The following is a 16274-nucleotide window of genomic DNA, read 5'->3' on the forward strand; positions in this document are numbered from 1 at the left end:
GCTGGTGATTCGGTACAGACGGGTGCTGGTGGGTCCTGATTCTGTTCTGGTGGGTTTGTTAACATTGCATCGGAACGACAGTAAAACGACCGATCTATTGTGTAATTTTTCTCCAACACTGAAAAATGTACCTCGTTAGGTATAATACAACGTTTTTTGTATGCAAAAGTCTTGGAAATATTCAAAACAATTATGTCCTGTCGATGTGCTGGTGATTGTTAAAAAATGTCCTGGTTCTGTGCTCATATGTCCTGGTTCTGTGCTCTTTATGTTAGAAGAAAAAGTGGCAAATATTCAACATCATTGAGGCAGAACATTTGTCTAATATATAGAAAATACCCATAGCATATATTTGGGGGAATACTTGTTTGAGAAGACTAGAATTAAGTCTGTTTCGTTCATTTTTTTATGAAATAAATAAATATGCATATACGGGAGAATATTACTATATAATAATGTGCAATTTATCATATCCCTTGCATAAAAAGGAAAATGTGGTATGACTGCCAATGATACACCAATCAACAAGACAAATAAAGGCAACAGTAGTATACCGCTTTTCAAAATTCATAAATCCATGGACAAAAAACAAAATCGGGGTAACAAACTAAAACTGAGGGAAACGCATTAAATATAGGAGAACAACGACACAACATTTACATGTAACACACACAGAAACCGACTAAGCATTAGACAAAATCCTATCAGAATAACAAATATAACATCATGTATGTTTACTGTTTGAAATTTAAACAGTCTGAAAGAAAATAATCTAATGCAGATGATTGTGAAAATATTTTGTTTATTTTACCCTTAAGAATTTTCCTAGCATCTGCGACCAACTAAAAAGGCTTGTTTTGTTTCTATTTGATAATCTTAAAATCTTTTCATTAATTTATTTTATTTTATCAGCCTTAACAAATGATATATTTGAAAGCCACAAATATTATAATTGTTATGCGGAGCCTCCATACAAGCACTTATTGAGAGTTCTTAGGGAGCTACCATTTGATTTTTATTGGGGGTGGGGCTGGGGTGGGGGGGGGGGAGGGTGGGGGGCTAGGATGACAAATTTTGTCCTGCATTTTTTTTTTTTAGTTGTAATCTCTGTCCTGCATTTTTATTTTTCACTCTATTCGGTCCTGCCTTTTTTTTTTTTTTTTAGTTTATCCTGACTTTGTTTTACCTAAATTGTCACCCTGACATTTTTTTTTTGCAAGTGTCTCATCCTGCCTTTTTTTTATTCAAAATTCCTGTCCTGTCTATTTTTTTCAAATTTCATCCTAGCCCCCCCCCCCCCCCATAAAAATCAAATGGTAGCTCCCTTATGCTTATAGCTTCTTACACAAACGTGTGTGTGCGTGCATGTTTTCATGGAGAAAGAAGATACTGAAGGTAAGACAAATTTCTTCACAAGTCTTTTTTTAATGTTTTATGATAACATGACAAAACCTTTTTAAAATAGCGTAATTTCAGGAAGAACGATATCATTGTTTACAAAAGTGTATGGGCAAGCAAACGTGACAAATTGTATATATTGTTGATTTCTTTTCGCTCTACATATAAATGGTTGTTCTATGATGATGATGCATGTTAAAGTTCTTTTGTAACAAATTATGAAATACTTGACGCAACAAAATTCACCGAAAATAATGCGGACTGAAATTCAAAACAAAACGCTCGATTATAACAATCAAATGAACGACTTGAAAATACCTGTTTTATTCCTGTCTTGGTGCAAGCATATGTCGAAGAAAATGGTACTTTTTATTTGGTTTTATAGCTATTGAAAATTGAATTTGCATATATTTTTTACTAGTCAAAATATTAATCAATCAAGCACATACAGAATGTAGCGGTGTTTAACATGTTAGTAGGCGCCACATAATCAACATAAAACGCACTATAGAAACAGTTCAAAAGGCTCATCGCAGTAGATATATACAAATATAAATTCATCTAACTAAACAGAGTGGACGTGGTAAAGTTTGTGATTTATAGACCAGTTTAAGGCAAACCAAGTATGATAAGTTAATGTCCTTTGGTGAACAGCTGTATAAGAATATATCTCATTTCCATGGCGATAATCTTGCCCACCCACTCAGACATGGTTCATTGATTTTAAAAGTTTGGCATACTAACATGTTTAGGTTTTGTCATATAGAGTACTAATATATTTTTTATTTCAATTTCAGATGCTTCAACAAGTTTCAATGTTGAGACCTGCATTCCCCTAGATGGATCCTTCGAGGAAGACAATGATAGTACCCTTGTTGCTGAATGTGTCGCACCAGAGTTGACATATAATCAAGAAGACAAAGAAGGAAACAGCGATTGTAATAATAATGATATCGACGAAAAGAGTACGTCTCAAGAAGTTCTTACTAGTTCATGTGGCGTTTGTAAGTCCAACATAAATAACAAAAATAAAAAACGACATCTGAGAAAACATGAACACCATTATTCTTGTTCAATTTGCCCCTCAAAATTTACAGAAAAATGGAGCCTTGATGACCACAAGCAAGGACATGTCAACCCATTAATATGTGATATCTGTGGGAAACATTTCACATCGAGGTTTGGATTAAGACGACATATGAAGGTTCATAATGGATCCTCTAAATTCTTTAGGTGTGAAATTTGCAATGTAAATTTCTTTAATAAAGCCGACCATGATGGAACAGAAATAGTAAGCATTTAAACTATAAACTTTTTAAATGCGAAAAATGTTCTAAAACATTTTCCTATAGAGCATCCTATTTAAGTAGCATAAGCGACTGTAAAAGTGTGGATAAAACCGCATGTGACAAATGCCCATCTTTATTTGGATCCAAAAGAGCCTATGACGAACACTATAAGACCAAACACGGACAACAGGAACTGATATGTAAATGTGGCAAGAGGTACGCGTGGTTGAGAAGCAATAGCAGACATATAAGTAAATGTAATAGCACTTATTGAATAATAATTTGACTAACTATAAATTGATTTCAAAATTTCAGCAGTCTTTTTCATCCTTTAATCATGTGTATTATAAATGACGCATTTTTCAATCTACATTCAGACAGGCTCTTTTGTGCATCTTTTCTGTGATATCGACGTATTCCTTGCGCTCCGTGAGGACAGTTGTCATATGAACTAATTGTAGCACGTTTCCTTTTAGCAGTTGTTGTTCTTGGTAAGTCAAATGGTTTATAGTTCCTGGAAGAAAAAATTAGGGTGCAAAAATAAAAATTAGTTCTATGATTTTCAATGAGGCAACTATTGAACATAAATCAAATTACTTAAAAAAAAGGCACATATTGAATGTGGCGAGGTTAAAAAAGTTTGTGAACGCCCGGCTCTCATTAAAGTTTAGATAGAGGTATAACAGTATAATACCGGTATATACTCTGGAGCTGGCATGTCAGTTAACTGCTAGTAGTCTGTTGTTATTTATGTATTATTGTCATTTTGTTTATTTTCTTTGGTTACATCTTCTGACATCAGACTCTGACTTCTCTTGAACTGAATTTTAATGTGCGTATTGTTATGCGTTTACTTTTCTACATTGGCTAGAGGCATAGGGGGAGGGGGTTGAGATCTCACAAACATGTTTAACCCCGCCGCATATTTGCGCCTGTCCCAAGTCAGGAGCCTCTGGCCTTTGTTAGTCTTGTATTATTTTAATTTTAGTTTCTTGTGTACAATTTGGAAATTAGTATGGCGTTCATTATCACTGAACTAGTATATTTTTGTTTAGGGGCCAGTTGAAGGACGCCTCCGGGTGCGGGAATTTCTCGCTACATTGAAGACCTGTTGGTGACCTTCTGCTGTTGTTTTTTTCTATGGTCGGGTTGTTGTCTCTTTGACACATTCCCCATTTCCATTCTCAATTTTACTTTCTGTAACAATCAGTTAAGAAGAGATTGTCTCTCTCGGTATACAAAAGCGCAAAAATAGACTAAAAAAGAGACACAAAGTACAGATAACTCGAAGTTCAGAAAGGTAGTTCAATGCCAATTCAAACTTATAAATTTCGTGTCGCTAAGACTAAACTATCAATCAATAGGCACTCAACGGATTTATTGCAAGGACGCCATTAACTGAAGTACAATTGTTTCATGACTTCGTCTCAAATGCATTTTAACATACCAAAATATATCTGCTTCTTCCTTGCTGTGTTCAGTTGACTCCTCACTCACCTCTTTAAGACAATGAGCAGTATAGACTGGGAGTCTCCTTGTTGTTGTGAAATAAAATTCCCTAAAATATATGTATATTGGATTTGATATAAAGAAGCTGTTGTTATGTATATTCTTTTTATCATGTTCATCGTGACCTACCGATTAAGAATTATTTGGTTGTACTAACATGAACAATATAACGGTAGCAATATGCAGAGCAGGATCAGATCAGCCTTCCGGAGCACCTGCGATCAACTCATGTATCTGTAGTTGGATTCGTGTTGCCAAGTCTTTAATATTCTATTTTGTGGGTTTTAGGTATTATAATGTTGACAATCTGCTTTAGAATTTAAACCATTGAAAAAAAAGATGAACTTTGAAATTTGAACATGAAATTGTAATAATTTTATAATTCAAAGGCTAAATAAAAACTTTATATTGATGCCATAGTTAGTTTTCATTGCAATTTCATTCCTGTATGTAGGCTAACGATGACATTAACTTCCACATGGTACCATATTTTTGTTTTGCATTTACACTAATACGCTTTGTTGTGCATAATCCTTTTCAGTTAAACCTCTTGTTTGCGAGTGAACCGTTAGCCTTCTTAGCACGTGCATTGATACCGAGGTCTTTCTCCATTACAATGTGTCTACGGTGTTTTTAAGAAGCTCTGGATCTCAAATATCGTAACATGATTGCTGTATGACGGTGACTCCTTGTGTAACATATAAAAAAGAAGATGTGGTAGGACTGCCAATGAGACAGTTCACTGTTATCGAAAATTTTGGAACTTATCTCCCCAAGTCGACGTATTGCCATTCACTCGTAATAACAAATCGGTAATTACCATCGGTATTTACCATAATTTTGATAAGTGAATAAAATTTACTATGTAAAATGCTTATTTTTATTTAGTTAATCTTTTTATTAGAATATTATAATAAATGACCTATATATATGGTAGCGTCTTTTTAATGACGTGACAACTAAAACGGTCATACCATGTGAAGAGTTTTAAAGACTAAGAGTAATCGTGTAACAAAGTGTTAACTACCCCGACCATATGGTATGGCGTATGGTCCAAATACTATATGGTCCGGAACATATACAAAGTCGGCTAATAGTATAACTAGTATACATATTTGTTAAGGGGCCAGCTGAAGGACGCCTCCAGGTGCGGGAGTTTCTCGCTACATTGAAGACCCATTGGTGTCCTTCGACTGTTGTCTGCTGTATGGTCGGGTTGTAGTCGCGTTGACACTTGCCCTATTTCCTTTCTCAATTTTAACATTTGAGCGACTATCACGGGAAATATTTTCCTGAATCTAAAGCAAGGAATGTTTACACTCATGTACTCGTGTGTTTAGACATCACTGCAAAAAAAGATAGTAACTTTGGCTTAGAAATCGGCGTACTCCTGGTCCGTTCTCAAAATAGACATTATGATCTCCAACGAACGTAAAATATTCATTGATAAAAAGGAAAACGCGTATTCCTGTTGTGCTATATAAAGAACACAGCACACATATAGTGTGTATGAACAAGTGAAACAAAATTTTATTTTTAACACAATACTTTTATGTAACTTTGCACTCTGGCTGCTCATAAATCCAATATCTACTGTTTATAACAATCTACAAAAGATCAAAATGACAGCTTATGAAATGATTAGTAAATTTGTATTCGTTTAACTGTGCCAGATTTGCATTTGCACAGTGATAATTGAAATTTCAAAGTTTTTATTATTATAAGAACACGTTATAGGTGTAATACCACCAAATCATGGTACTTCACATCCGGTTGTATACGAAAGTAGGTCGAAAAAAATATTCCCTTGAATTTGACAGTTGTAGGTAATTAATCCTACATTTTATTGCAGTAAAAACATTTCTGTGTCATAAATATATGTCTTGGGTATTTCAAAACACCATTATTTTTTATTTGGGATTTCTATAGAAAATTTTGTAATCTTGAGGTAACATGGTGACTAAACCTTGTACACAGATGAAATAAGGGGAGAAATTTGATTGGTTAACTTCCAATGCTCGTTATTTTCTTATATGCAATGAAATGTTATGTGAAAATTTTTCTATAGTACTGGACAGGATAAAACTTTATACATGCCAAGTATTTCTTCATTTGAAACAAAGATAAATTCTGCACATATTTTTGAAAAGTGCAAATTTAACAAAGACTAATAGGGGAAAATCAATGGTGGTATTGTTGAGAATAGTTCGAAGTTATAACGTTACGTTTCCCGTATTTACGTTCACATGTTTGTGACGTTTCTGTCACCTTGTATGGGCTTCGCCATTGTAAATATTATACGCAAAGTAAACACAACGCAAAGTACATATACGACTTATTTAGTTTATTCCACACATTTATGGTGCCGTGACCATTGGAAAAGATGGACAGCAAGCTAAAAGCAGTCAGAGCTGGTCACAAAAGTGCAGTAAAGAGACTTTTATGGAAAACGGAAGATGATTCAAACTTGGACAATGAAGAAAGTGCTGAACTTTTAGAAACATTAATTCAAAAACAGAAAATTATTAGTGCATTGGACGAAGATATTATGAATTCTTTAAAGGAGGAGGACATCGAGGAAGAAATTCTTAATGCAGATGAGTACAAATTCTTTTTGAACACCAAAATACGACATTTACGGAAAACATTCGCAAACAAATTATGTACTGATAATGATATCCCACCGCATGCTCACGCATTACCTTCTCACACTTTTGAAAACATTTATCAACACAGTTCTGTTCCGTACACAACACAAATGTATCCCGTTCAGCAACCTAGCAACCAAAATCACCATTTGCCGAAACTTACACTACCCATGTTTAACGGAGAAATTCTGACTTGGCAAACATTTTGGGACTCTTTTGAATCTTCCGTCCATTACAATGTAACACTCACAGACGTACAGAAATTTAGTTATTTAAAATCCCAGCTTGTTAATGATGCTGCAAGAACTATTGACAGGTTACCGCTCACAAACTCAAATTACATGGAAGCTATTAAACTTTTAAAGGAGCGTTTCGGACAATCGCATAAGATTACAAATGCTTATATGCAAGCTTTGCTAGAACTTAGACCACCACAAAACAACCTACTCAGTCTACGTGTTTATTACGACAAGTTAGAGGCATACATAAGAGGTCTTGAATCGTTAGGCCGCTCCGGAGAATCGTATGGTGCATTACTTATTCCGATAATATTGAACAAGCTTCCGTCAGAAATACGACAACACTTAGCTCGTGAAAACGGTTCCGATAATTGGGAATTGATTGATTTGAGACGTAGAATTTTGAAAGAGATCACTATAATTGAAGCTGGACAACGCTCGTCGTCATTTATGGATTCAATGCAGCCTACTGCAATGACCGCATCGTTTTTGACAAGCGCTAATAGAAAAGGTACACCAAGTAAAGAAGTTACATTCGATAATCGTGAGAGACAAACACAAAATATTCGACAAAAACCTTGCATATTCTGCCAGAATTTACATGACCCTGCAAAATGGCCTATTGTTACAGATAACGACACACGCCTATCAATCGTCAAAGAAAAGAAGTTATGTTTTAACTGCTTAGGATCACACCGTTCCGTAGATTGTAAATCGAAATTTTGCTGCCGCCAGTGCCATAAAAAGCACCACACAAGTCTCTGCCATTGAAATACATGTACTAATGATAAGCAAACGTCAGTAAATGCCGTCGTTGATGATAGCGAAAATACATTGATCGCCGCAAGTTTTCATTCGTCTGAAGAAAAATCCCGTTCGAACGTGCTTCTAAAAACTGCCGTTGCACCAGTTGGGGGAAATCGATATGTTGATACGCACATTTTGTTTGATGAAGGAGCACAGCGCTCTTTTGTTACCGAGGAGTTAGCGTCGAAAATAGATTTAGAAATACTAGGAACAGAAACCATACATTTATCGTCATTTGAAAGTACCGACAGCAAAGTCCGTCATTTGTCAAGAGCACGCGTATACGTAGAGTCGATAAATAGAACGAAAATTCCAGTTGAGGTTCTAGTAGTACCGAACATCGCCAGCCCGTTAAGCAATTACATCGGTAATGGTATACGAGAATTCAAGTACCTGAAAGGATTACATTTAGCTCATCCGTTTACAGAAGACAACTCTTCTTTTGAAATCTCCTTGCTCATTGGAGCTGATTTCTGTTGGGATTTCGTAGAGGATACAATATTAAGAGGCAATGGTCCAACCGCCGTAAAGTCAAAACTTGGTTATTTGTTGTCTGGTCCAATTCCGACGTCTTATCGTCAACAGAGTAATGTGGGTATGTACAACATATTGACATCGCACAAACCAGAGGAGTTGAATTTAGAAAGATTTTGGGAATTAGAGTCGTTAGGAGTAGATAGCAATACGACAGATGTTGAAAAGGTAGACTATATGGAAACAAATCAAAAGTCAGCAATTGAATTCCGAGAAAACAAGTACATAGTAAAGTTGCCATTGAAACCAGATCACGAACCCTTGCCTACAAACTTCTTCGTTACGAAATCAAGAACTGAAAACGTCATTCGAAAATCAAGTCAAGATCCCGAAATGCTTAAGGTATATGGACAGATAATCAAGGATCAAAAACGCCGAGGATTTATTGAGAAGGTTAAGGATCCCGACATTAGTAAAGGTATTGTACATTATATCCCGCATCACCCCGTCAAGAAGAAATAAACGAAGTAACACCATCTGATGAATATGTGGAAGAACCAAACACCGAAAAAATACAGACAAGAACATTGCCCTTGCGGAAGGCATCAATTCGTGCAAAGGAAAGAATAAAATCATGGACTCGTTAAAGTTTAATTCAGATTCCTATTTTTGTGTTTTGAAGAGACAGTAATTCCTGCAAGTGTAAAATTAAATTTCTTTTCTTTATTGATGAACATTTAAAGTAACATTCTATTGTTTTGTACATAAATACACTTTGCGGGCCCCAGTATGTTGAGAATAGTTCGAAGTTATAACGTTACGTTTCCCGTATTTACGTTCACATGTTTGTGACGTTTCTTTCACCTTGTATGGGCTTCGCCATTGTAAATATTATACGCAAAGTAAACACAACGCAAAGTACATATACGACTTATTTAGTTTATTCCACACAGGTATTACACCTAATATAATGGTGTAATACCACCAAATCATGGTATGTCACATCCGGTTGTATACGAAAGTAGGTCGAAAAAAATATTCCTTGAATTTGACAGTTGTTGGTAATTAATCCTACATTTTATTGCAGTAAAAACATTTCTGTGTCATAAACATATGTCTTGTTTATTTCAAAACACCATTATTTTTTATTTGGGATTTCTATAGAAAATTTTGTAATCTTGAGGTAACATGGTGACTAAACCTTGTACACAGATGAAATAAGGGGAGAAATTTGATTGGTTAACTTCCAATGCTCGTTATTTTCTTATATGCAATGAAATGTTATGTGAAAATTTTTCTATAGTACTGGACAGGATAAAACTTTATACATGCCAAGTATTTCTTCATTTGAAACAAAGATAAATTCTGCACATTTTTTTGAAAAGTAGACTAATAGGGGAAAATCAATGGTGGTATTACACCTAATATAATGGTGTAATACCACCAAATCATGGTATGTCACATCCGGTTGTATACGAAAGTAGGTCGAAAAAATATTCCTTGAATTTGACAGTTGTTGGTAATTAATCCTACATTTTATTGCAGTAAAAACATTTCTGTGTCATAAACATATGTCTTGGGTATTTCAAAACACCATTATTTTTTATTTGGGATTTCTATAGAAAATTTTGTAATCTTGAGGTAACATGGTGACTAAACCTTGTACACAGATGAAATAAGGGGAGAAATTTGATTGGTTAACTTCAAATGCTCGTTATTTTCTTATATGCAATGAAATGTTATGTGAAAATTTTTCTATAGTACTGGACAGGATAAAACTTTACACATGCCAAGTATTTCTTCATTTGAAACAAAGATAAATTCTGCACATTTTTTTGAAAAGTGCAAATTTAACAAAGACTAATAGGGGAAAATCAATGGTGGTATTACACCTAATATAATGGTGTAATACCACCAAATCATGGTATGTCACATCCGGTTGTATACGAAAGTAGGTCGAAAAAAATATTCCTTGACTTTGACAGTTGTTGGTAATTAATCCTACATTTTATTGCAGTAAAAACATTTCTGTGTCATAAACATATGTCTTGGGTATTTCAAAACACCATTATTTTTTATTTGGGATTTCTATAGAAAATTTTGTAATCTTGAGGTAACATGGTGACTAAACCTTGTACACAGATGAAAAAAGGGGAGAAATATGATTGGTTAACTTCCAATGCTCGTTATTTTCTTATATGCAATGAAATGTTATGTGAAAATTTTTCTATAGTACTGGACAGGATAAAACTTTATACATGCCAAGTATTTCTTCATTTGAAACAAAGATAAATTCTGTACATTTTTTTGAAAAGTGCAAATTTAACAAAGACTAATAGGGGAAAATCAATGGTGGTATTACACCTAATATAATGGTGTAATACCACCAAATCATGGTATGTCACATCCAGTTGTATACGAAAGTAGGTCGAACAAAATATTCCCTTGAATTTGACAGTTGTAGGTAATTAATCCTACATTTTATTGCAGTAAAACATTTCTGTGTCATAAACATATGTCTTGGGTATTTCAAAACACCATTATTTTTTATTTGGGATTTCTATAGAAAATTTTGTAATCTTGAGGTAACATGGTGGCTAAACCTTGTACACAGATGAAATAAGGAGAGAAATTTGATTTGTTAACTTCCACTGATGGTTATTTTCTTATATGCAATGAAATGTTATGTGAAATTTTTTCTATAGTACTGGACAGGATCAAACTTTATTTGAAACAAAGATACATTCTGCATATTTTTTTTTAAAAAGAGCAAATTTTACACTGACTCATAGGGGAAAATCAATCGTGGTATTAAACATATAAACAGGAAAGTGTGTGACACTTAAATTTTCATAGTGATTGAGTTAAAGAAAAGCTCATAACAATTGCAAGCCAACTAAAACATGTATTAAGCGATTTTGTCACTGATTTACTTTTAATCTAGAATTTAATAGACATTTACATTGTTTCAAATTGTGTTTTCAGTTCACAATGTAAAATGCATCCTGCCAGAAAAGTTTACAAGTTTACATTATACAAATATAACCATTGCCATAGCACATGCTATGTTTTATTTTTCCTTGCACCAATACCGTTCTTTATAGCTCGAGTTAGATATCACAAAATGATTTTTTCACGGAGCTAGTACTCACCAAAAGCAACAAGACGGTTTCTTCTAGTGAAATTTGATCTGCTTACCCTTCCGGCATACATAACATCTTCACACATTTTTGATTAGGTACGATTTACGCAGTCTGTATTTTTTTATGAAATGTTTTATTGACTTGTCGGTCTTTTGTTTTTCTTTCTTAGCTATGACCTTGTCAATCTCTTATCATATTTGAATGTACCCCTAGTATCTTTATACAGAGTTTTTTTTATTTAAATGCCGAAGTTTTCTAAACAGTGCATAAGGGCAAGAGCAATTTTTGCTGCTATTACCGAGCAACTATCGACTCAAACTAGATTAGACTGTTGTCAGGTCATTAAAGATGACATATTTTAATATTAATATTGATTCACTCATAGAGCCGTGGTGTAGTGGTAAGTGCATCGGACTGCTAACACAAAGGTTCCTCGTTCGATTCCCGTTTGGGGAAGAAAATTTCAGGGACTGAGTTTTCGGTTCTCCCTTGACACCATTTGCGAATATGGTCTTAAGGTAACGATGATAGTCCGTCGGAAGGGGACGATAAATGGCTGACCCGTGTTAAGAGAGAGTCATATCTCTTGCACGTTAAAGATACCTTGTAGATTTCGAAAGAGAGCAGGCTAATGGCAGCACTCGCACTCGCAAAGTGGAAAGGGATAAATATAAGTTGCAAAACTTGTTTCATAATCCACTATAAATAAATATGATTAAAGAGCCTTTGCATCTGAAATAAACACATTGATTCTCAAACCAGTTGTTGGCATGATACAAGTTATGTTATCATATATTTTATGATTGTATGATACTAAACCCCTAACGGTAGGGATTGTACTTTTTATGTGACGAAGACATAATCTTTCAATCAGTTAAATTGAGGTCTCGGGCTGGCAGGTCAATAATGCTAGTAGTCCTTTGTTAATTTATGTATCATTGCCATCTCACTTAGTTTCTTTGGTTGCCTGTTCGGACATCGGACTCGGACTTCTTTAGAACTGGGTGTTACTGTGTGTACTGCTATGTGTTTCTTTATTCTATCTTGGCTTTAGGCAAATAAGACCAAACATTTTTAACCCCCCACATCTTTGCGCCTATCCCAAAACAAGAGCCTATTACCTTTGTTAGTGTTGTATTTTTTTTTTATTCTAGTTCATTTATATGTTTTGGAGTCTAGTATGAAGTTCCTTTTCACTGAACTTTTACGCAATGTTATTTAGGGGCAAACTGATGCCCATCTCTTGTCACGGGATTTTCTTGCTGCGTTGAAGACCAATTGGTTTTCGTCGGCTGTTGTTTGCTCTTTGGTCGGGTTAATGTCTCTTTTACATATTCCCAATTTTCAATTTGATATTCATTTGATGTATATTGTGATACTTACTTTCATTAAAAGTCAGGACAACGTTCATACATTAGGCTAAAATAAATAATATGATAGTAAATTTCAGTTCCATTGCATACGAACAAAGAGCACAAAAGTAATACAAGGGATTATAACTTTTTGGAATTCTTTTACTACCCTCATGTTTGAGTATAGGAATACATGGATAACTTATAATATGAGTGTACATCAACATCTGAATTCAACACGCAGTTGTTTAATACTCGCGTTCGTGTAAGCATAACTTTCTTGTCCTTTCCTACGCCTTGATCACACTGCTCAGTCGCTCCGTACGTCTCGTCTCACAGCTTAGAGACGAGAGCAGGCATTATCAGCGACGTCACAATCGACGAGAAGAAGTTATCAGCGACGTCACAATGTGTGAGGTTACGTTATCAAGCTTGCTTTCATCTGAAAATCACCGAGTGAAAAGCAATGGTTCAAATGTAGGCAAGGTCATCACAAGCATTTCCAAACGCGGATATTGGTGAGTGTGGTATTATTCCGAGAAAAGGGAACAGTAATCATATTCACACAGTATATGAAACAGCTACAAATGTGAATAAATTCTTGGAAAAATTATGTCTCAAAGATGAAGTGCTGACCTATATTGACGTAGAACACTTATTCGTAAAAAAAGGTAACGTGGTGAAGTCACTTTGTGAAAAAACAGACTCCAGTGGAGTTCATATCACAATTGAAGGGGCTCAAACAATACTAGTAAAACTACGTGAATTTCGTCCTTGTGACACCAAGCGCAAACTTAGTGACATATCGCTGACGCCATGTCTGCAGAGAAAGAGAGTAAACAAAGTAAACAGGGTTCTACAGATGAATACGAGTGATAATACACAAACCTAAATTACTATTGTATATGTGACTTTTTATGTAAAACGATAAAAACAAATCAATCCAAAATGTTATTTGTACATATGTTTTATTTTACTGAATTGCAGTTTTTGAATTATATTGATAGATTATTTTTCAATCTATTGTACTTCAAACTGAATCTATTTATCTGTATTGTTATATTCAAATCAATCAACGAGGCATAGCGGTGTTAAAAGGAGTAGGTCCGGTAAGGACCGATTTTGACCTCAAATTTCAGTTTCATCTGACGAAAGATTTTGACCACTTTTTAAACACTTAAGTGTCTACTTCATATGATTCAATTAATTTATGTGAAAGATTTTAACTTATTTAGTCATTAAAAACGATCCGATTCAAGCTCAAATATGAAAAATCTACCAAATATGCGAAAAAATGTCACTTTTCAGATGATTTTTGTCAAAAACGAAAGTGGCCGCATCCGTGTTCATCCTCAATCTTTATATATGTTATGTATTATTATCAAATACAACTTCCATTTCAATATTTTGGATGAACACGAATGCGGCCACTTTCATTTCACAGGGAAACCGTCTAAAATTTAACTAAAATGCTGGAATTTGGAAGATTTCAGTAATTTAGCATGATTTAATGGTGCTAGTACCCAATAAATGTGCCTTGTATTGTCAAAAACATATTTATGTAGCAGAACCATTCTACTATCCGATAAATAACTAAAAGTTTACATTTTAACAATTTTGTAAAACTGCTATATTTTGGGGCCAAAAAAGGGTCTTTCTGGAACTACTCCTTTAAACCAAATCATGTACTTTAAATAAGAATGTCGATCCAAATCATAACATTTAATGTAAACGGCTTACGTGATACCAAGAAACGTAATTAAGTTTTCAATTGGTTAGATAACAAAACATATGATTTAATTGGTCTACAAGAAACACATTGCACAGTAAATGATACAATACAGTGGCAAAATGAATGGAAAATAAATGGGGACAATAAAAGTGTTTGGAACTGCGGAACCAGTGATTCTCGTGGTGTCTCTATTTTACAAACAAAAAATTGTCCCGACGAATTTGCGTTTGATAATACCAACTCACAAAACGGTCGAATAATAAAATGTAGCATAAAAACGGAAAGTGCGATTTACCATATTTTAAATATTTATGCCAACAATAGTGGCGTCGAGAGGAAACGGCTGTTTGAATCATTTCATAATTGTTTTGGTAATTTTACAGATGATAGTGTAGATCACTACAATATTTTGGTAGGTGATTTTAACTGTACTCTTAACAAAAAACACGATAGAAATCCTTCTCACTCTCGTGATCATATTGGTACAAAGGAATTACTTTTTTTATTGCCACAATACGATCTTACGGATATATGGAGAGATAGGTACCCAAAAGACAAATGGTATACGTTTCAGATAGGAAATTCTAAGTCTAGAATAATCGACTATATCTTTTGTGATAAAAGTCTTTCAAATAAAGTTTACAGTGTTGGTATCTCGCATTGTCCTTTTAGCGATCATGATCTTGTGTCTTTAAAATTAAAACTTGATGAAATAAAAAGAGGCCCGGGTATATGGATAATAAATATAAATACAATAAAAAGTGAAGGAATGCATTTAAAATTTGGTGGGAAACCTGGAAAATGGAAAAAAATAGAATCGAAAAAATAGATTGGTGGGATGTCACATAATCAAAAATAGAAAAGTTAACAATGTAAGTAAGTAAAACAAATATTCTCAAAAAAGTTATATTATTAACCTTGAGCAGAAATTAGAAAAACTGAAATTAAATAGTTCTAACTCTGGTGAGGTTGAAATAAGATTTCAGAAATAGAATCGCTAATAAAAAAATAATTACTATGAGAACAAATCAGAGGCGTCAAAAATAAGGGCGCGTGTAAAATGGGCGAAAGAAGGTGAAAAATCTTCTAGCTCCTTTTTCAATTTTGAAAAACAAAACGGTAAAAATAAATTATGTAGTCGAATTAAAACAGAAAATTGGCATTATAAACACAAAATAGACGAAATACTAAACGAACAAGTTAAACTTTACTCAAATTTATTTAGCTCAGAGGGATGGCATTTGGAAAATGCTAAATATTTAACAAGCCATATCGAAAACAAACTAAATGAGGACGACAAATAATTACTTGACCGTGAAAATAACGCGGAGGAAATAATTAACGTTCTAAAAATTATAAAAACAAACAAATCCCCAGGTGAGGACGGGATCATGTCAGAATTTTACATATTATTTTGGAATACCATACAAGTAGAATTTTGTACGTTATTGCAAGAAATATGTAATAAAAAAACAACGTCGGACAATTTAAAGGAGTTTTAACATTATTATTCAAGGGAGGGGAACGGGAAAACATACGGAACTGGCGACCTCTAACACTACTGAATAATGATTATAAAATTATAGCAAAAATACTAGCAGAAAGATTAAAAATAGTCCTTCCAAAGCTTATTCATCCCGACCAAAAAATGTTTGTAAAAGGCAGACATATAACGGAAGCAAA

The 16274-nt window shown here is 34.1% G+C and overlaps 1 protein-coding gene across 1 annotated transcript in view; it reads right to left on the reverse strand.

Moving 5' to 3' along the window:
• Positions 1-12883: 12883 nt before the first annotated feature.
• LOC143049476 (coadhesin-like) overlaps positions 12884-16274 on the reverse strand; it is a 50090-nt gene continuing 46699 nt past the window's right edge. The window contains exon 15 of the mRNA XM_076223093.1: positions 12884-12926. Within this exon, the coding sequence (XP_076079208.1) occupies positions 12922-12926 (5 nt within the window). The 3' untranslated portion in view covers positions 12884-12921. The remainder of the gene's footprint in view (positions 12927-16274) is intronic.

Source organism: Mytilus galloprovincialis, chromosome 10, assembly GCF_965363235.1.
Source record: "Mytilus galloprovincialis chromosome 10, xbMytGall1.hap1.1, whole genome shotgun sequence".
NCBI classification, from domain to species: Eukaryota; Metazoa; Mollusca; class Bivalvia; order Mytilida; family Mytilidae; genus Mytilus; species Mytilus galloprovincialis.